Source organism: Scyliorhinus torazame, chromosome 10 (genome assembly GCF_047496885.1).
Source record: "Scyliorhinus torazame isolate Kashiwa2021f chromosome 10, sScyTor2.1, whole genome shotgun sequence".
Lineage (NCBI taxonomy): Eukaryota > Metazoa > Chordata > Chondrichthyes > Carcharhiniformes > Scyliorhinidae > Scyliorhinus > Scyliorhinus torazame.
The window spans coordinates 26,641,658-26,663,646 of NC_092716.1; the positions used below are offsets into that span (position 1 = coordinate 26,641,658).

General features: G+C 48.9%; 1 protein-coding gene across 1 annotated transcript in view; it reads left to right on the forward strand.

Annotated features, from left to right (window-relative positions):
• Positions 1-21,989, forward strand: part of LOC140384791 (rifampicin phosphotransferase-like) — a 123,137-nt gene that overhangs the window by 40,288 nt on the left and 60,860 nt on the right. The window contains exons 17-19 of the mRNA XM_072466781.1: positions 191-267; positions 7,939-8,056; positions 8,234-8,334. Of these exons, the coding sequence (XP_072322882.1) occupies positions 191-267; positions 7,939-8,056; positions 8,234-8,334 (296 nt within the window). The remainder of the gene's footprint in view (positions 1-190; positions 268-7,938; positions 8,057-8,233; positions 8,335-21,989) is intronic.

Sequence of the window (21,989 nt, forward strand, 5' to 3'; positions counted from 1 at the left end):
AGTTTAAGCATAACATCCTGATGTAGTTCAGTCACTTTCTAAATCCCCATTACTCGAAGGCCTAAGTTTATTACTGTGTTGAAATATGTACTGTTGTTCGAAGCAAGGCTTTTCCCCCAAAAAAAATCATACTTTACAACACAAGTGTAGGACTTTTGTTTGAAATGCTTTCTTGACAATATTGTTCCAGGTGTGTTATTTACCTGTGATCCTCTCACTGGCCACCCAGGAAGGCTGATTATCAATGCAAACTATGGACTCGGAGAGGTGAGACACTGCAACGTATGTTCTGACTTTGGAGCTCAATGTAATTAATTTTCTTTTATTTGTTCATGGGACATGGGCATAGCTGACTGGGCCAGCATTTCTTGCCCATCCCTTGAGGGGGCAGTTAAGAGTCAACCACATTGCTGTGGGTCTGGAGTAACATGTAGGCCAGACCAGGTAAGGATAGCAGAATCCTTTCCCTCAAGGAGATTAGTGAACCAGATAGGTTTTTACGACAATCGGCAAAGGTTTAAGTTAAGGGACAGCAGTATGACCCAGAGCTCTTTCTGTAAATCCAGACTGCCAGCATCCTGACCTGTGCATGTATTTCTAAATAACAACATACAACAGTCTGGTTTAGCTCAGGTGACTGGATGGTTGGTTCGTGATGCCAAGTGAGGCCAACAGCGTGGGTTCAGTTCCCGTACCAGCTGAGATTATTGATGAAGGCCCCCGCCTTCTCAACCTCACCTCGCGCCTGAGATGTGGTGACTCTCGGGTTGAATCACCACCAGTCAGCTCTCCCCCATCAAAGGGGAAAGCAGCGTATGGTCATTTGGGACTGCGGAAACGTTACTTACAACTGGGCGGAACGATAGCACCGTGGTTAGCACTGTTGCTTCACAGTGCCAGGGACCTGGATTCAATCCCTGGCTTGGGTCACTGTCTGTGCGGAGTCTGCACGTTCTCCCCGTGTCTGCGTGGGTTTCCTCCGGGTGCTCCGGTTTCCTCCCACAAGTCCCGAAAGACGTCCTTGTTAGGTAATTTGGACATTCTGAATTTTCCCTCTGTGTACTGAACAGGTGCCGGAATGTGGCGACTAGGGGATTTTCACAGTAACTTCATTGTAGTGTTAATGTAAGCCTACTTGTGACACTAATAAAGATTATTATTAATATCAGGAGTTCCTTCAATCCATTCAGTACTCTGTTTATAAGGTGCCTCTTCATTCACCTGAGGAAGGAGCAGCGCTCCGAAAGCTAGTGACATCGAAACAAACCTGTTGGACTTTAACCTGGTGTTGTAAAACTTCTTACTGTGCTCACCCCAGTCCAACGCCGGCATCTCCACATCATGGCTACCATCGACACCACAAACTGCCGGCTCAAAGTGGAGAGAATCTCCAGGAGGATTGCGCATATACACACTGACATTAAGTTTCTACAAAGATACAAGAATGCAGACAAGATCCCGAAAGGGCTACAGATCACAAACCCATTCAAGTTGACCTACAACACAGACTACGCTGAGAGACTCTGCCGTCGCACCTCTCTCACACTCCTCAACCACTTTGTACGCCAGCTCTACAGCAAACGACGCAACCTGGAAACCAAGATAGAGGCCATATTCTCAACTTGCGCTCAGGATGCAGCAGACCAGCCAAACAGATGAGACAACAATACTATGCCACCTATATGCATACTAAGAACAGGAAGCTTGAGAAACTCGGCATCACCACCAGCAGCAACCAAGCCACCCCCGGTGCCACAGTAGAAAACAATACAGGGAAATCTATTGTCAACTTGTCGGAACTACACCCTTCAACCAGACAAAATCGAAGTCCTCAGCAGAGGGCTCAATTTCTGCACCACCACCAAAATGGACCCCATCAGTCTCGCGGCAGACACGGAGGAATTCATCAGGCGAATGAGGCTCCGGGAATTCTTCCACAGAACCCAAGAGGCCAACAGCGAACCCAAGCAGACTATCAATGAACCAGAACAGCAGGCCGAGAGGTCTGTGGTGCGGCAACCGAAGAGGAAAGAGTCGAATTGGACCCCTCCGGAAGGCCGCTGCCCTAGACTCGACATGTATGCTCAAGCCGTCAGGAGTCGCGTCAATGCCAGATTCATCAGTCGCATTCACAAGACAGCCCTGAACGTCACCCAAGCACAAGGCAATGCCATCCGTGCTCTCAAGACCACCCACAGCATCATCATCAAACCAGCAGACAAAGGAGGGACCACTGTCATACTGAACAGAAAGGACTACTGCAAAGAAGTATACCGACAACTGAACAACCAAGAACACTACAGACAGATACCCGCAGATCTGACCAAGGAACACATATGCCAACTTAACAGACTAATCAAGACCTTGGATCCAGATCTTCAGAGCACCCTACGTGCTCTCATCCCACGTACTGCCAGCATTGGAGATCTCTACTGCCTACCGAAAATACACAAGGCCAACACACCAGGTCACCCTATCGTTTCAGGCAATGGGACCCTGTGTGAGAACCTCTCTGGCTACATCGAGGGCATCTTGAAACCCATCGTACAAGGTACGCCCAGCTTCTGTCGCGACACGACGGACTTCCTACAGAAACTCAGCACCCATGGACCAGTTGAACTAGGAACATTCCTCGTCACAATGGACATCTTGGCACTCCATAACAGCATCCCCCATGACGACGGCATTGCTGCAACAGCCTCGGTACTCAACACCGACAACTGCCAATCTCCAGACGCAATTCTGCAACTTATCCGCTTCATTCTGGATCACAACGTCTTCACCTTCGACAACAAGTTCTTCATCCAGACACACGGAACAGCCATGGGGACCACATTCTCACCCCAATACGCCAACATCTTCATGCACAAGTTTGAACAAAACCTACTCACCGCACAGGACCTTCAACCTACGTTATACACCAGATACATCGATGACACTTTTTTCCTCTGGACCCACGGCGAAGAATCACTGAAACGACTACATGATGACATCAATAAGTTCCATCCAACCATCAGACTCAGTGGACTACTCTCCAAAATCAGTTGCTTTCTTGGACACACTCATCTCCATCAAGGACGGTCACCTCAGCACTTCGCTTTACCGCAAACCCACGGATAACCTCACGATGCTCCACTTCTCCAGCTTCCACCCTAACCACATTAAAAAAGCCATCCCCTATGGACAAGCTCTCCGTATACACAGGATCTGCTCAGACGAGGAGGAGCGTTACAGACGTTGAAAGATGCCCTCGTACGAACGGGATATGGCGCTCGACTCATCGATCAACAGTTCCAACACGCCACAACAAAAAACCGCACCGACCTCCTCAGAAGACAAACATGGGACACAGCTGACAGAATACCCTTCGTCGTCCAGTACTTTCCCGGAGCGGAGAAACTACAACATCTTCTTCACAGCCTTCAACACGTCATCGATGAAGATGAACATCTTGCCAAGGTCATCCCCACACCCCCACTACTTGCCTTCAAACAACCGCGCAACCTCAAACAAACCATTGTTTGCAGCAAACTACCCAGTCTTCAGAACAGTGACCACGACACCACACAACCCTGCCATGACAATCTCTGCAAGACGTGCCAGATCATCGACATGGATACCACCATTACACGTGAGAACACCACCCACCAGGTACGTGGTACATACCCGTGCGACTCGGCAAATGTTGTCTACCTCATGCACTGCAGGAAAGGATGTCCCGAAGCGTGGTACATTGGCGAGACCATGCAGACGCTGCGACAACAAATGAACGGACATCGTGCAACAATCACCAGGCAGGAGTGTTCCCTTCCAGTCGGGGAACACTTCAGCAGTCAAGGGCATTCAGCCTCTGATCTCCGGGTAAGCGTTCTCCAAGGCGGCCTTCAGGACGTGCGACAACGCAGAATTTCCGAGCAGAAGCTTATAGCCAAGTTCCGCACACATGAGTGCGGCCTCAACCGGGACCTGGGATTCATGTCGCATTACATTCATCCCCCACCATCTGGCCTGCGAAATCCTACCAACTGTCCTGGCTTGACACAATTTACACCTCTTTAACCTGGGGTTACCCCATCTCTGGATCTGTAAAGATTTAATCACCTGCTAATGCTCGCATTCCAAGCATTGTCTGGCATCTTTGAATCTGTCTATCTATATGTTTCTGGAACATACCTCTTCATTCACCTGAGGAGGGAGCAGCGCTCCGAAAGCTAGTGACATCAAAACAAACTTGTTGGACTTTAACCTGGTGTTGTAAAACTTTCTTACTGTTTATAAGGGATTAAGCTTCAGCTAATGTGACAGGTTGGCTCGGTTGAAAGCTTTCAGGTTCTAGGTCAAAAGGTTGTGCTTCAAAGCCTCACTCCAGAACATGTAATCTGGGATTATACTTCAACACCATCGAAAAAAAATTACAGAAGAGAATTCTCTTGGTATCTGAGAAAGTGAGAGTGACTGCACTTGGCATAAAGGCTGCATTTGACAGAGTATGGCATCAAGGAGCCCAAGAACAACTGGGCTGGATTCTCAGTTTGGGAAAACCCTGGTGTCACTGTCGGTGGTGGACCAGAGCAGCGTAAATGGATCGGCCCCCTTTTCCCCGACATGGGATTCCCTTCTCATAGAATTTACAGTGCAGAAGGAGGCCACCCAACCCATCGAGTCTGCACCGGCCCCTACAAAGAGCACACCACTGAAACCCACATATCTACCCTATGCCCGTAACCCAATAACCCCCACCCAATATTTCTTTTTGGACACCAAGGACAATTTAGCATGGCCAATCCACCTAGCCCGCACATCTTTGGACTGTGGGAGGAAACCGGAGCACACGGAGGAAACTCACGCAGACACAGGGAGAACGTGCAGACTCCGCACAGACAGTGACCCAGCTGGGAATCGAACCTGGGACCCTGGAGTTGTGAAGCAATTGTGCTAACCACTATGCTACCGTGCTGCCCTGAGACTCCACTACCGACTATAGTCAATTGGAATCAGGGAGAAAATACTCACTGGTTGCAGTTACACCTTGCACAGAGGAAAATAGTTGTGCTTGTTGGAGGTCAATCATTTCAGTAGGACATCACTGCAGATGTTCCTCTTATGGGCAGCATGGTAACACAGGGATCAGCACTGCTGCCTCACAGCACCAGGGACCCAGGTTCGATTCCAACCTTGGGTGACTGTGTGGAGTTTGTACGTTCTCCCCGTATCTGCGTGGGTTTCCTCCTGGTGCTCCAGTTTCCTCCCACAGTCCAAAGATGTGCAGGTTAGATAGTTTGGCTGTGCTAAATTGCCCCTAATTGTCAAGGTTAGGTATGGTTATGGGGATGGGGCAGTGAGTGGGCCTAGGTAGGGAGCTCTTTCAGAGGGTCAGTGCAGACTCGATGGGCTGAACATCCTCCTTCTGCAACGTACCGATTCTATTCGATGAATACTCATGAAGCATGAGGACAACCAAGACAAAGCAGCCCACTTGGCACTTGCAACATCCAATCCCCTCATCACTGCCACACAGTGGCCGCCATGTGTAACATCTACAAGATACACTGCAGGAACTCACCAAGGCTCCTTAGGCAGCACCTTCAAACCCGTGTCCTCTACCACCTAGAACGTCAAGGGCAGCAGAAGCATGGGAGGTTCCCCATCCTGACCTGGAAATATATTGTAACTTTTTAAGTGTCACTGGATCAAAATCCTCTTTGCACCAGCAGAATAACACTGTGGGTGTACCTACATAACATGGGCTGCAGGTGTCCAAGAAGGCAGCTCACCACCAACTTCTCAAGGGCAATTAAGGATGGGCAATAAATGCTAGCCTAGCCAGTGACACCCATCCCATGAAGGAAGTTTTAAAAATGGATAAATATTATTGTCAAGTGCACCCATCAGCATTGAGCAGTCTCTCCCTCATATGGAAGATGCATACACAACATGAACATGCTCTGTAATGAGTAATCTAATCCAGTATTGTATCGTAAAATAAAGTCGCCATAGACCCAGATGACCAAAGGCTGCTTTCCCCTTTGAGGGGGAGAGCTGACTGGTGGTGATTTAACCTGAGGATCACCCCACCGAAGGCAGGGCCTTCACGACTAACCTTAGCCGGTATGGGAATTGAACCCACGCTGTTGGCCTCCTTCTACATCATGAACCAACTGTCCATCCAACTGAGCTAAGCCAGCTGCCAATATTTAAAATGACCCTGACAATAACCAGATCTTGGAGGAAGTGAAGTCGAAAAAATCTGAATTTATCTTCAGTGATTCACGACTTAATGAATTCTTTAGTTGCATTTTTCCATCTTACTGGATTTCAGGCTGTAGTCCAGGAATTGATAGTCCATTCCATGCCAATTTGGGCCTTCAGCAGAAGTCTTAATAATCAAATGGAACATTCCTGAAATCTAAGAATACTCCCAGAAGAGTACGCTCTGCTGAGTCATTCAATGTTGGAAAGCAAGTGTATTTGAAACAAATTATTAAATTGGGATACGCAGTTGGAAACTTTCAGGCTGTAATCCAAATGTGTTATTGATTAACCATAAGCTCAGTGGAAAAGAGGATGCAGGGAGAAAAATAAGTTATGAAATGTATTTACTTGAAATGACCATGATAGAAACATAGAAAATAGGAGCAGGAGTGGACCATTCGGCCCATTGCACCTGCTCCAGCACTCAATGTGACCCTGGCTGATCCTTTATTTCAATGCCATACTCCAGCACCGTCCCCATCTAGTCATGCCGTTCATGACTAGAAACATATCTATTTCTTTCTTAAGTACATTCAGTGATTTAACCTCCATAACCTTCTGTGATGGTGAATTCGACAGGTTCACCACCCCCTGAGAGAAGAAATTTCTCCTTATCTCAGTCCTAAATGGCTTACCCCCATATCCTGAGGCTGTGACCCTTTGTTCCAGACCCCACCCCCAAATGCCAGCCAGAGGAAACATCATCAGGGCATCTAATCCATCCAGCCATGTCTGAATTTTATATGTTTCGATGAGATCCCCTCTCATTCTTCTAAACTCCAGAGAATACAAGCCTAGTCCATCCAATCTCTCCTCAGTCCTGCCACCTCAGGAATCAGTCTTATGAACCATTGCCGCTCTCCCTCTATGGCAATTATAACATTTCTTAGGTAAGGAGACCAAAACTGCACACAATACTCAAGGTGTGGCCTCACCAAGAACAGCTGCAGTCAGATATCCTTGCTGCACTATTCAAATCCTCTTGCAACGATGGTCAACGTATCATTTATCTCCCTAACTACTGCATGCTTTCTTTCATTGACTGGCGTACATCGGCACCCAGGTCCCTTTGTACATCAACATTTCCCATCTATCAGTATTTAAGTGATACTCTACCATTCTGTTTTTCCTCCCAAAGTAGATGACTTCACACTTATCCACGTTATACTGAATCTGCCAAGTATTTGCCCATTCACTCAATTTGTCCAAATCCCCTTGAAGCCACTTTGCTTCCTCCTCACCGCTCACAATTCCACCTAGTTTTGTGCCAATTTGGAAATATAGGATGGGATTCTCCGGCCGTGTTCGCCCGGCGACCGGAGAATCTTGCTTCAGGCCAATGGAGTTCTCCATTGTACGCAGCTTGCCCGTGGCGTTCCTGCAGCGGGTAGAGTGGGAGAATCCAGCCCATAATATTTGATTGCCTCATCCAAATCGTTGATATGAGTTGTGAATAGCTAAGGCCCAAGCACTGATCCCTGTGCTGCTCCACTAGTCACTGTCTTCCAATCCGAAAAAGGCACATTTATTCCTACTCTCTGCTTCCGTTCAGCTCACAAATTCTCAGTCCATTCCAGTGCATGATCCCCAACCCCCATGTGCTTTAATGTTGCACGCTAACCTCTTTAAAAAAAAAAAAAAGTTATTGACAGATTATTGACTCTATTTTCATTATCCTTTTCTCAGTCAGTGGTGAGTGGCAGCGTAATGCCAGACACAATCACCCTCTCGCACAGTCGCAAAGGGCCATGCCAGATCATCAGGAAGGAAATGGGAACAAAGAAGCAGCAGATAAAGCAAGCAGGTGAGCAGAATTATCTATCAGAGTGCCCACGACTGACTTTCAAGAGCTGTAAGACTGAACCATGTTGAGGGAAATGTTGGTAGCCTGTCTGTAATGTTGCTTGATATTGGTGAAGTCTAAAATCTGCAATGTAGCTTTGTCGTGAAAATTGATGGGATTCATTCTCTTTAATTCTAGCTGAAGGTGGAATCGTGTATGAAGATATTTTAACGTTGCAAGCTGCGCAGTGCTGCATTAGTGAGGATATCATTCTGAGATTAGGACAAGTGGCTCTTCAGGTTTGTATTTCGTTACATTTAAATTCCGAAACTTCTTTTGATCTCTCTGCAGCAAATATTCAGGACTTAGAAAATTTGCGTCAAATCTATACTTGGAATGCCGCGAAGCAAAATACACTGGGCGGGCCTTTTCCAGCCCTTCCAGCCAGCGGGATCTTCCAGCGCCCCGCTGAAGGCGACCCCCAGCGACGGTTTCCCCGGCTGTGGGGCAGGCAAGCCCTGCAAAAACATCCTCGACATCAGCGGGACCGGAAGGCTGGAAAATCCCTTAAAATGCGTCACGATTAGAATTCCAGGTACAAGGGTGCAACGAGCAATACCTGTTCAGTTCAGAGGGTTTGGGGTGTATCATGACGACTATGCTCACAAAGACTACAGCAGCCTGTGATCAATCTTTCAGGTGTCATGTTCTGCAGACTGGCCGAAGTGAATGATGAACTACAGAACATCTAGTTTAAATAATGTTTTTATGGAACAACTGGTTGATAGGATAACTAGGATGAATAAAGTAATAAACTACCAACACTAATTAACTGTTGTAGAGCTACTGCAATATACGTCTATCCTCCAGCACAACCTACTCCCAAATCCCAGCCATGGGGGGGTTTACACTGCCACCTAGTGGTCAGAGGTCATGTGTTACATTATGTCCAAACTTGCTTTTTGCATATCATCACATAGGGCACTTGAGCCAAGGAACACCTACAAGGTTCACTGAATGCACATTCGAGGAACTGGTCAGAAAGACCACATGAGTGAGGAAGGGACGTGTATGGCCATCCATCAGATTAGGAGAAAATAGCATTAGCAGAGATGTGGCAGGACTGAGAGCTGAATGTTCCTGATTACAAAATATTCAGAAATGAGTTCAGTAGGCAAAATAGAGGTGGTGTATTAATGTTAATCACAGATTCTATCACAGCAATGGAAAATGGAGCTGAGATAGGCAATGGTGCAAAAGTAGAATAGAGTCAATGAGTAGCAAGGGAGCAGTTAATTTGATGGAGGCTTGTTATAAACTGCCAAGCTGTCGAAACTGTGGAAGAGCTGTGTATGACAAATTACTGACAAATGCAGAGATGGTCAGTTTAATTAGCCAAAAATAGGCTGGAGCAAAAGAAATATGAAAGGTCTGTGAAGAGGAATTTCTTATCTATTTGCATACTGGGACAAAAATAATCAAGGAGAAAAGCAAATCCCCTTGTAGAAAAAAAAAAGCAAACTTGCTATGTTAAACCTATAATTATGTTATGCCGTCATTTGCTTGATCTTTCATTCCCACCTACCGATCCTTGCTTATGAACATTTCTCCATAGAATCCGTACAGGACATAATTAAGCCATTCGGCCCATCGAGTCTGCAAGACCCTTCGAAAGAGCACCCTATCTCGGCCCACTCCCCACCCTATTCCACTAACCCCAATGAACCTGCACATCTTTGGACACTAAGGGGCAATTTATCATGGCCAGTCCACCTAACCTGTACATCTTTGGACTGTGGGAGGAAACCAGAGCACCCGGAGGAAACCCACCCAGACACAGGGAGAATAGACTAACTCCACGCAGACAGTCACCCAAGGCCGGAATTGAACCCGAGTCCCTGACGCTGCGAGGCAGCAGTGCTAACCACTGTGCCTCCATGTCGTGCTCATCATAGTAGCTCTGTTCTCAACTAATGAGATGTGCGCACAACTTTCATGGGATTACCTTGGTCCCAACAGATATGAGAGTACTAAAACATTACTGAAAGAGTACTTCTCCTCAATTTTACACATGAGCATGACAGTCAATTTTTAAATCGCACAAAATTGAAGGTCAGGATTTTTAGGATGGCAGGCAACTTCCCTACCCGACACCTGAAGAGTTAGTCGTGAATACATCGAGACAGATACTGGCTGCCTCGCAGCTATTTGAGGGTCCACAGGCATTTATTGACTGGAGATGGGCCTTCTACCCCTCAGTCAAGTGCAATCCTGCCTCGCAGAGCTGCCAGCCAAACTAATTGTTTGGCTGCTCTCTAGCCCCAGCAGCGCCTGAAGCTGCAGTGGACAGAACTGGAACTGCAAGCGGTCTCCACAGTATAAGTCCCAAGAGGAGCGATACTCAGGATGGAGTGAGAGGAAGTGAGGCCTGGGGGGAGGGGAGGGGAGGTGTTGATGGAGGAACCCACACCCCTTCCTTTCCATGGCCTGAGCAGGGTCACATTCCAGGCTCCCCCCAACCCCTTCCCCTTCTTTACCCTTTTTAAAAAATATATATTTTATTGAAGTTTTTCAAACAAAGATTTTCTGTTTTTACAACTTAATAAAGGAATATACATTAAACATTATTTAAATAATATATTAAACTAACAACAGATGGAAAAAGAAATAAACAAAAAGCCATTATCGACAACTAACTAAGAAAAAACAAGAACACGGAATAATCCGGGACGAACCTGTGGTTATTCCTTATCGGGGACCACACCGAGGCACTCGTCACTCCCCTATGTCGTCTCCACTGCCCCCAGACCTTCAAGGTCGCCACCACCACTGGGTTTGTGGTGTACCTTTTCGGGGAGAACGGTAGCGACGCCGTCGCCAGCGCTTTTAGGCTCGTTCCCTTACAGGACGCCATCTACAACCTTTTCCACGCCGCACCTTCTTCTTCCCTCATCCACTTACAGACCATCGACACATTGGCGGCCCAATAGTACTCGGCAGTGCCAATCCCCCTCTGTCCCTACTGCGCTGCAGGAACCCCGTCTTTACCCTCGGGGTCTTTCCCGCCCACACGAAGCTCATAATGTTCCTGTCCAGTTTTTTGAAGAAGGCCTTTGTAATCAGGTTGGGGAGGCACTGAAACATGAAAAGGAACCTCGGGAGGACCACCATTTTAACCGCCTGTACTCTGCCCGCCAATGACAGGGGCACCATATCCCACCTCTTAAAGTCCTCCTCCATCTGCTCTACCAGTCGCGTCAGGTTAAGTCTATGCAGGGTTCCCCAGTTCCTGGCCACCTGAATCCCCAGATATCGAAAATTCCTTGCTATTCTCCTCAGCGGCAGAGCATCTATCCCCCTGCCCTGTTCGCCGGGGTGCATCACAAAAAGTTCGCCCTTTCCCATATTTAATTTGTATCCCGAGAACTCTCCATACTCCCCGAGTATCTGCATCACCTCTGGCATCCCCTCTACCGGGTCCGCCACATATAGCAGCAAATCGTCTGCATAGAGTGACACTCGATGTTCCTCTCCCCCTCTAAGCACCCCCCTCCACTTCTTAGATTCCCTCAGCGCTATGGCCAATGGTTCAATTGCCAACGCGAACAGTAACGGGGGCAGGGGGCACCCTTGTCTTGTACCCCTATGTAATCGAAAGTATCCCGATCTTTGCCTGTTTGTAACAACGCTTGCCACCGGGGCCGCGTACAAGCGTCTGACCCATCTAATGAACCCCTCCCCGAACCCAAATCTCTTCAGCACCTCCACAAATAGTCCCACTCTGCCCTATCGAATGCCTTCTCTGCATCCATCGCCACCACTATCTCTGCCTCCCCCTCCGGTGGGGGCATCATCATCACCCCCAGCAACCTTCGTACATTGGCATTCAATGGTCTCCTCTTAACAAACCCTGACTGGTCATCATGTACCACCCCTGGGACACAATCCTCTATCCTTGTCGCCATCACTTTGGCCAGCAGTTTGGCGTCTACGTTTAGGAGGGAGATGGGCCTGTATGACCCGCACCGCAGCGGGTCTTTGTCTCGTTTCAGAATTAGCGATATCGTCGCCTCCGACATTTCCTTAGCCTCATTAAAGGTTCTCGCCAAAAGCGGGGCCAACAGGTCCATATACTTCCTATAAAATTCCACCGGGAACCCATCTGGTCCTGGGGCCTTCCCTGCTTGCATGTTCCCAATTCCTATGATCACCTCATCCACCTCAATCTGCACCCCCAGACCTGCCACCTCCTGCCCCTCCACCCTCGGGAACTCTAGCTGGTCCAAAAAGTGTATCATTCCCTCTTTCCCCTCCGGGGGTTGGGACTTGTACAGCCTCTCATAAAATGTCTTGAACACCTCGTTCACTTTCCCTACTCTCTGCTCCATCTTTCCCGTTTCGTCCCTAACTCCTCCGATCTCTCTCGCCGCTCCCCTCTTCCGAAGTTGTTGGGCCAGCAGCCGGCTCACCTTTTCCCCATATTCATACTGTATCCCCTGTGCCTTCCTCCACTGTGTCTCTGCCTTTCCCGTGGTCAGCAGGTCAAACTCCGTCTGTAATCTTCGTCTTTCCCTGTATAGCCCTTCGTCTGGGGCCTCCGCATACTTCCTATCCACCCTCAAAATTTCCCCTACTAATCTCTCTCTTTCTTTACCCTCTTGTTTCCCCTTGTGGGCTCTGATGGAAATCAGGTCTCCTCTAACCACCGCCTTCAGCGCTTCCCATACTACTCCCACCTGGACCTCCCCATCGTCATTGACCTCCAGGTATCTTTCGATACAGCCCCTCACGCTTCGGCATACCCCCTCGTCCGCCAGTAGTCCCATGTCTCATCGTAGGAGTGGGCGCTGGTCCCTTTCCTCTCCTAGTTCCAGCTCCACCCAATGCGGGGCGTGATCTGAAACGGCTATGGCCGAGTACTCCGTTCCTGCCACTTTCGGGATCAGTGCCCTTCCCAAAACAAAAAAGTCTATCCGGGAATATACCTTGTGGACGTGGGAGAAAAAGGAAAACTCTTTACCCATCGGTCTGGCGAATCTCCACAGATCTACTCCCCCCATTTGCGCCATGAATCCCTTAAGCACCTTGGCCGCTGACAGCCTTCTCCCGGTCCTGGATCTGGACCGGTCCAGCCCTGGGTCAAGCACTGTGTTAAAGTCCCCCCCCATTAACAAGTGTCCCACCTCCAGGTCCGGGATACGTCCCAGCATTTGCTTCATGAATCCCGCGTCATCCCAGTTCGGGGCATATACGTTCACCAGCACAACCGCCTCACCCTGCAATCTGCCACTCACCATCACATACCTGCCCCCACTATCCACCACTATGGTCTTAGCCTCGAACGATACACGTTTCCCCACCAGTATTGTCACCCCTCTGTTTTTCGCATCCAACCCTGAGTGGAATACCTGTCCCACCCATCCTTTCCTTAGTCCAACCTGATCCGCCAACTTCAGGTGCGTCTCCTGGAGCATAACTACGTCCGCCTTCAGTCTCTTTAAGTGCGCAAACACCCTTGCCCTCTTAATTGGCCCATTTAAACCTCTCACATTCCATGTGATCAGCCGGGTTGGGGGGCCATTTACCCCCCCCCCTCATTGACTAGCCATCCCCTTTTTTAAACCATCTCCTCACCCAGGTCTCACGCATCCGTCTGTCCCCCAGACGGCGCCCTCCCGTCCCGACCACCTCGTCTCGTATCAGCTCCCCCTTACTCTCAGCAGCAGCAACCCAGTTAATTCCCCCCCCCCCCTTAGATCCCCCTTTAGCTTGATTATTCCCCCCATATTGCTTCCGGTAGTCAGCTAACTCTGGCTGACCTCGGCTTCCCCCGTTCATCCTTTGACCTCCCTGCGTGTGAGGCTCCCTTCCTTCCTGCGCCCTTTTTCCCGCCATAGTTTCCATAGCGCGGGAGAATACCCGCGCCTTCCTCTCAGCCCTGCCCCTTCCTCTCGGCCCCGCCCCTAATGGCGCAGTTCCCTCATTCCCCTTCCCTGTCCCCTTTTCCACTGGAGCCCACATTTCTTCATGTCCCCCACATCGGGGGGGAGAAAAATTCCCCGTCCAACATTATTATACATTAGCCCTCCCCTCTCCCCACTTTACATTTCCGTGCCACCACCTCGCTACCCCTCTCTGGACATCAATTTCTCAAGTCTAGTCGAATTTCTCTTCCTGAATGAATGTCCATGCCTCCTCTGCCGTCTCGAAGTAGTGGTGTTTGCCCTGATGTGTGACCCACAATCTCGCCGGCTGCAGCATCCCGAATTTGACCTTCTTCCTATGGAGCACCGCCTTGGCCCGGTTGAAACTCACCTCCTTCTCGCCACCTCCGCACTCCAGTCTTGATACACGCGTATCACCGCGTTCTCCCACTTGCTACTCTGTGTCTTCTTAGCCCAGCTTAGAACCATCTCCCTGTCCCTGGAGCGATGGAACTTCACCACTATTGCTCTTGGTGTTTCCCCTGCCTTTGGTCTTCTCACGAGGACCCGGTACGCTCCCTCCACTTCCAGGGGGCCCGTTGGGGCCTCCGCTCCCATTAGTGTATGGAGCATCGTACTCACATACGCCCCAGCATCAGCTCCCTCTGTTCCTTCGGGGAGACCTAAAATCCGTAGGTTCTTCCTCCTCGAGCTGTTCTCCAGGGCTTTCAGCCTTTCTATGCACCTCTTGTGTAGTGCCTCGTGCGTCTCCGTTTTTACCACCAGACCCTGTATCTCGTCTTCGTTCTCAGCTGCCTTTGCCTTCACTCCACAGAGCTCCATCGCCTGGACCTTTTGTGTTTCCTTTAGTCCCTCGATTGCCAGTAACATCGGCGCCAGCACCTCTTTCTTGAGCTCCTCCACACATCGTCGGAGGAACTCCTGCTGTTCCGGGCCCCATACCATCTGGGCTCCCTCGGCCGCCATCTTGCTTCTCCCTTCTCTTCTCTGCCGTTGCTCCAAAGGATCCTCCGCAATCTGGCCACTACTGTCGCTCCTTTCCATCCACACCCGGGGGGGACTCCTTCCTTTGTCACCTCACACTGGGTTTGGCCGCAAAAAATTTCTGTTGGGGCTCCCGATAAGAGCCCAAAAGTCCGTTGAAACGGGAGGTGCCGAAACGTGCGGCTTAGCTGGTCATCGCCGCAACCGGAAGTTCCCCCCTTCTTTACCCTTGAACTCCTCCCGCCTTCCTGAAAATTGAGGCTGGATGGCAAATTGATTCTTAAGTGGTCATTGATTGGTCAGTTAAGGGTCTCAACTGAGGCAACAGTGGGTGGGCCAGCCCATCAATCCAACCACAGAATCGCAGAGATTGGGGCATGGTGGAGCGCGTCGGGAGGCTCGTGTGAGGAATTTTAGAGATCCCCCACTACCGCCCAGACCTGTAAACCCACTGATGTGGAAACATTGGGCTGAATTCTCCATCCCGCCGCGCCACATTTCTGTTTCACCGCGCCGGCGGGATGCTCCGTTACGCCAGCCAGTCAATGGGGTTTACCATTGTGGGGCAGCCCCACGCCGTCGCGAAGCCCCTGGGCGCCGGCAAAACGGAGCATCCCGCCGGCAGAGAATCCAGCCCAAAATTCTTCCCAAAAAGTGTATTTAATTGTGGAGAGCATTATAGGATACAGGCCTGATTAACATATTAGGTGAGTAGATGCCAAATTGAATTTAACGTGAAAGAATGTGAGCAGATAGAGTTTGTGAGAAGAAAAATAGGAGAAAATGTATACACTAAATTGTAAAAAATTTAGAATAAGTAAAGGGGCAGAGAAACTATTGGTTTCGAAGTGGGAGAACTATAAAAATGTATATGGTGCATTAGTCTTTATAAATAGGGGTGTAGTATGCAAAGGCAAATGGGTAAGGCTAAACTTACTAGTTAGGCGAAGATTAGAGTATTGTATCCAGTTTCAGGTTGTGAAATTTGTTTGAGACAATAAGGTCATATAAAGGCAACAAAGGAAAATCATTAAGATGATACCAGAGATGAGAAGTTTTAGTTGGTTTTAGTATTGAGGACAGAAACTATAGCTCCTTTTGTTAGACTAGAGAGGGATAACAGATTATCTAAGGTTTGGATAAAACAAGATCACGTTCTTCCCAAATAGGAAAAGAACAACATCTGCTGGCCAGCGAGCTGGTAATGAGAGGGTGTCAGTTTAAGATTGTTATAAACCCCAGAAGACCCACCGGGATGACCCGATTAATCTCAATAATCTCCCCGTGAGCCTCGTGGAGCACAAGCTCCCCCGCTGAGGGCCGGAGGCTCATTAATTCCACAGGAGAAAATCCAGCCCAGACAGGAGCTGAGCTACAGAGTAGTGCTGGCTGGGACCGAGACTGTTACTTGTAAATGTGGTGAAATGTATGTGCACAGTAATGTATATAGTTATCTATTAATGTATATAGTTATCTATACAACCTCCGACCATCAGGTGGTGTTAGAGATCCACCATGTGACTCCAGTGATCCGGCAGTTCAAAGTAAGTATTAGAGGACAGTCGCATTAGAAGTAGCTCCATGAGGATGCATTTATTCCTTACCGTTTGTATTATGATCCGTTCGTTATTTTTCCACGTGTTCATTTTGTTAATAAACTGTCTTACTAGTCAAAGAAAGATGTTCTAAGTGCATCTTTACCATGGCCACAACACACAACATAGCAGCAAATACTTTCCTTTTGGAATGAAACCATCTTTTGATTCTCCTTTCTGGACTCCACCTTGACGACCAAAACGATCATCACCAAAAGAATGAAAGGAGTCTTTTTTCTCATTCAAAAGGTTGTTAAGGCCCGGAATATTTGACCAGAATCAGAATCCATCATTGATTTTAAAGGAGAAGTGCCTGAACATCTGAAAGGTGAAGATACAGAAGGATAAGTAGAGAGAGTGGGAATAGTTATTTCAGAAAGGCATCACACGTTTGATGAGCTGATTGGTTCCCTTCTGTGCTTATGAAGTTTTGTGATTCTAAGATGGCCAGTTACGTAATACCTCATTTATAGTCTCACACTGTGTTATAACTCACACGAGACCTATGGGTCAATCAGCCTCCCCATGAGCCTCGTTGAATACAAGCTTCCTCAGCACGGTAGCACAGTGGTTAGCACTGTTGCTTCACAGCTCTAGGGCTCCAGGTTCGATTCCCAACTTGGGTCACTGTCAGTGTGGAGTCTGCACTTTCTCCCCGTGTCTGCGTGGGTTTCCTCCGGGTGCTCCGGTTTCCTCCCACAAGTCCCGAAAGACGTGCTGTTAGCTGAATTGGACATTCTGAATTCTCCCTCTGTGTACCCGAACAGGCGCCGGAATGTGGTGACCAGGGGCTTTTCACAGTAACTTCAGTGCAGTGTTAATGTAAGCCTTCGTGTGACATTAATAAAGATTCTTATAGATGGGATCCACGCCAGGTAGTTTCGACCGGGACCTGGAGAGTATGGGTAAATTGTTTGCATTGCAATAAAATAAGTTTCTTTACGTCTCTCCTTTTGGTTCCTCTGTGGCCACCAAATTGAAATTCAAAATTTGGCTCTTCAGGCAGCAAAGGACAATAAACCCACTGCCCACCCGAGGTAGGCGTCAACCCAGAGCCCACACTTTTCATTTGGAACAGCCCGATGACGAATGTATGCAGCTGAACTGCATTACGGCACCGAAGTTGCCCCCATTCAGAACACCGTTCGGGTAAACGGTCACCCTCCCGTAATGGAATTGGAACCTAGAGGCACAGTCTCGGTCATCATCAAACAAATGTTTGAGAAAATTCAGTCAGGCGTACAATGGTTGAACTTACAAGATACTGAGGCAAGACTGGTAAGTTACATGGGGGAACCACTTGCCATAACCAGGACCACGATGACCCGATTGGCAGTGAGTTTTTCAGACGGGCGCTGGAGGCCTTCATGAAGTATTGAGGAAATACCCAAAAGTTTTCAAAACTGGGCTGGGGAAAATCAAGGGAGCCATGGCTAAAGTACATGTCGACCCTGAAGTGTAGACTGTGGTGGTATTTATTAAGGGTAATACAGTGCACCATGAATGCCGAGGAGCCATTGGAGGACAGATGCTGGATCCCGATTGGATCCGTCGCCTACTGGGCTCCACCCAGATAGGCGGGGTATAAGAACCTGGGTTTAATCCCCGCAGCTGCATTCTGTGACTGAGCTGCTGGGGAACGAGTCTGAACAAGTCTGCTCAATAAAGCCTCGATTGACGTTCTTTACGTCTCGCCTCGTGTGTGATCGATGGTGCTACATAGACTAAATATTTTTGGGCCGCCCGGACCCCAGTGCACTTCAGGTGAAGGTTGAGGCAGAACTCAGCCAATTAGAGGGCCTTTGGATCATTCGCCAGTAGAATTCGCTGATTGGGTAGCACCGGTAGTCTCTGTCCTCAAACCGACAAAACTGATGGTGAATAGGGCCTTGTGATATCCAATGCCTCACATCGAAGATTTATATGCAAGATTGGCTGAAGGTCATGCGTTTACAAAACTTGATATGAGCCGTGGGCAGCACGGTAGCATTGTGGATAGCACAATTGCTTTACAGCTCCAGGGTCCCAGGTTCGATTCCCGGCTTGGGTCACTGTCTGTGCGGAGTCTGCACATTCTCCCCGTGTGTGCGTGGGTTTCCTCCGGGTGCTCCGGTTTCCTCCCACAGTCCAAAGATGTGCAGGTTAGGTGGATTGGCCATGATAAATTGCCCTTAGTGTCCAAACATTGCCCTTAGTGTTGGGTGGGGTTACTGGGTTATGGGGATAGGGTGGAGGTGTGAACCTGGGTAGGGTGCTCTTTCCAAGAGCCGGTGCAGACTCGATGGGCCGAATAGCCTCCTTCTGCACTGTAAAGTTCTATGTAAATCTATGCATACCTCCAACTGGAATTAGAACTGAGTCCAGACAATACGTAACTGTAAATACCCACAGGGGCCTTTATGAGTATACGATATTGTCATTCGATGTGTCGTCAGTCTGTGCCATTTTTCAACGCGTCATGGAAAACATTCTGAAGGGGCTGCCACATATGATTGTTTATTTGGAAGACGTGCTGATGATGGGGATGATGGAACGAGAACACTTGAGCAACCTGGACAAGGTGCTCTGCCGCTTTTCAGAGTTGGGCGTCCGCCTCAACAGAGACAAGTGTCCCTCCCTCACCAGAGAAGCCATTTGCCTGGGGTACCGTGTAGACCGGGATGGACTGCACCCGGCAGAAGAGAAGGTGCGAGCAATTCAACAGGCCTCCGTGCTGAAGAACACAACTGGGCTATGCTCTTTTCTGGGCTCATGAATAGATTTGGAGTATTCATTCCTGGATTCTCAACTTGCAAGCTCCCCTGCACGTCCTGATGGAAAAGAATCTACAATGGGCATAAAGAGCATCACAGGAAGAGGTGTTTAATTAAGTAAAAAGACAATTGACTTCATCCGGCCTGCTAATGCACTACAATCCCGCCAAACCACTGGTAGTCACATCCAATGCCTCATGGAATGGCATTGGTGCCGTGTGGTCACATCATATGGACGAGGCAAAGAAACGGCAATTGCATTCGCTCCAGGAAACTGGCAGAGAAAACTGTGCACCAATTGAAAAAGAAGAATTGCCCGTAGTTTGAGCAGTCAAAAGTTCCAACAGTACGTGCACCAACGTTGCTTTCCGAAACTAACGGATCCCAAACCGTTGCTGAAACTTTTAAAGGAGGCCAAGGCTATCCCACCTTTCACGTCCGTCCAGGTCCAGACATGTGCTCTCTTGTTGGTGCCGTATGAGTATACGTTCGAGCACCGACTGGGCACACAGATTGTGAATATAGATGCATTGACTAGACTTCTGCTGCTAACACGACCACCAACTCCCCCTAGAGCCAACAAAGTAGTAGCCACACTGAACTTCATGGATGCATCGCCAGTCACAGCAGCCCAATAACATGAGTGGATGCAAACCGATCCTTTATTGTCCCAGGTCCGGAAACGGCCTAACGGGTTAAAGGCATTTTCGAACAAGATAGCAGAATTCAACGTCAAAGGCGGCATCCGTCTATGGGGAACTTGCGTCATGGTCCCATACAAGGGGCAGGTCCTTGTACTGCGGGATGTACATAACGGGCACCCAGGCGTAACAAAAATGAAAATTCTCATCTGAAGTTAGGCTTGATGGTCAGGCCTGGATGTGGAGAGAGAGAGACTGGCTCATCAGTGAAACGTTTGCCAAGATCCCATGGGAGTGGTCCAGACGGCCCTGGGTGCGGCTTCATGCAGATCCTGCCAGTCCCTGCCTGGCCCCCATGTTTCTGATTATTGCAGATCACCATTCAAAGTGGCTGGAGGTCCACAGGACGTCGCCCACTACTTCGAAGGCGCCGATTGAGAAACCGCCTCTCGCATTTAGTGCACACGGTAGTCCAGAGGATTTGGCCACCAACAACGGCACGCCATTTACCAGCGAAGAGTTCTGGGGATTCATGAAGGTGAACGGGGCACATCCGCATAGTCCAGTGCCACCGGCTTCAAATGGGCTGGCCTAAAGGTTGGTGCAAACTTTTAAAAGACACTTAAAGTAGCAGACCTGGGGGTCTCTCGACACGCGGCTGGACAGATTTTTGTTTTGTTACCATATCACCCCACATGCCGCGACCGATGTGGTGCCGGCAGAAGGTTTAATGGGCAAAAGACTCCGGACCCGCCTCAGCTTTACATTCCCAGATATTGGCGGGAATGTACTCCTCAGTCAGGAACAGAGGGGCGTTGCCCAGACAGGTGCATGCAGACCAGATCGGTTCCGACCGGGTGACGCAGTTTCCAATCGAAACCTCGGTGATGGTTCCAAATGGGTCACAGGAACGGCAGTTCGACAGGGCCAATTTCGTACCAGGTTCGGGCACAGGTCTGAGTGCTGAAGAAGCACGCAGACCACCTCAGAAGCTCCATGCAAGACTCCTCCGAGGAACCAGTTTCTAATCAGTCAGCCCCTGCACCAGCGCATCCAAGGGTTTCGCTCCCTGGGGGACCCAACACAGAGATGCGGGAGGTCGAGGACACTGACTCCGATATGGAGATGCAGGCATCAGAGGTTTCTGATGGTGAACATGCCAGAGGGCAACCACCAGTAGTGGTCACCCCATGGCAATCAACAAGGAAACTGCATTTGCCGTCCAGATGTACGCCTCCTGATCGGCCCCATAGGTGCATGAAGTGCAGCTATGGGTGAGAAAGTGCAGGCGCCCTCCTACTCCACCTTCCTCGGAAGGGTCTTCAGACTTTGGGGGGGAAAGGGATGTTATAACCCACACAAGACCTACTGGGACGGACCAATTAGTCTCCCCGAGAACCTCTTTGAATACAAACTTACACGATGAGGGGTGGGGGCTACGAGCGGAGTAATGGACCCTAACATAAAAGCTAGCCCAGGTGAGAGTCGAGCATGAGTAGTTCTGGCTGGAACTTGGTGTGTACTGTGTAAATAGTTTGCTTTGCAATAAAATAAGTTTCTATACGCCTCTCATTTTGGACTCCTGTGCAGCCACTAAACACCGTCTTTAAATTGGCAGTCGAAACATAGCACAACCGTCTTCAGTTTCTGACTCTTAAATCTATAATCACAAGAGATGAATATAAAGTTCATTGTGTCTGCTTCGCACGTTCCGTACGGTAGCACAGTGGTTAGCACTGTTGCTTCACAGCGCCAGGGTCCCAGGTTTGAGTCACAGCTTGGGTCATTGTGTGGAGTCTGCATGTTTTCCCCGCGTATGCATGGGTCTCCTCCGGGTGCTCCAGTTTCCTCCAACAAGTGCCAAAAGACGTGTTTGTCAGGTGAATTGGACATTCTGAATTCTCCCTCGGTGTACCCGAACAGGCGCTGGAGTGTGGCGACTAGGGGATTTTCACAGTAACTTCATTGCAGTGTTAACGTAAGCCAACTTGTGACACTAATAAAGATTATTGTTATTGTTCAGTGTGGAGCATCTG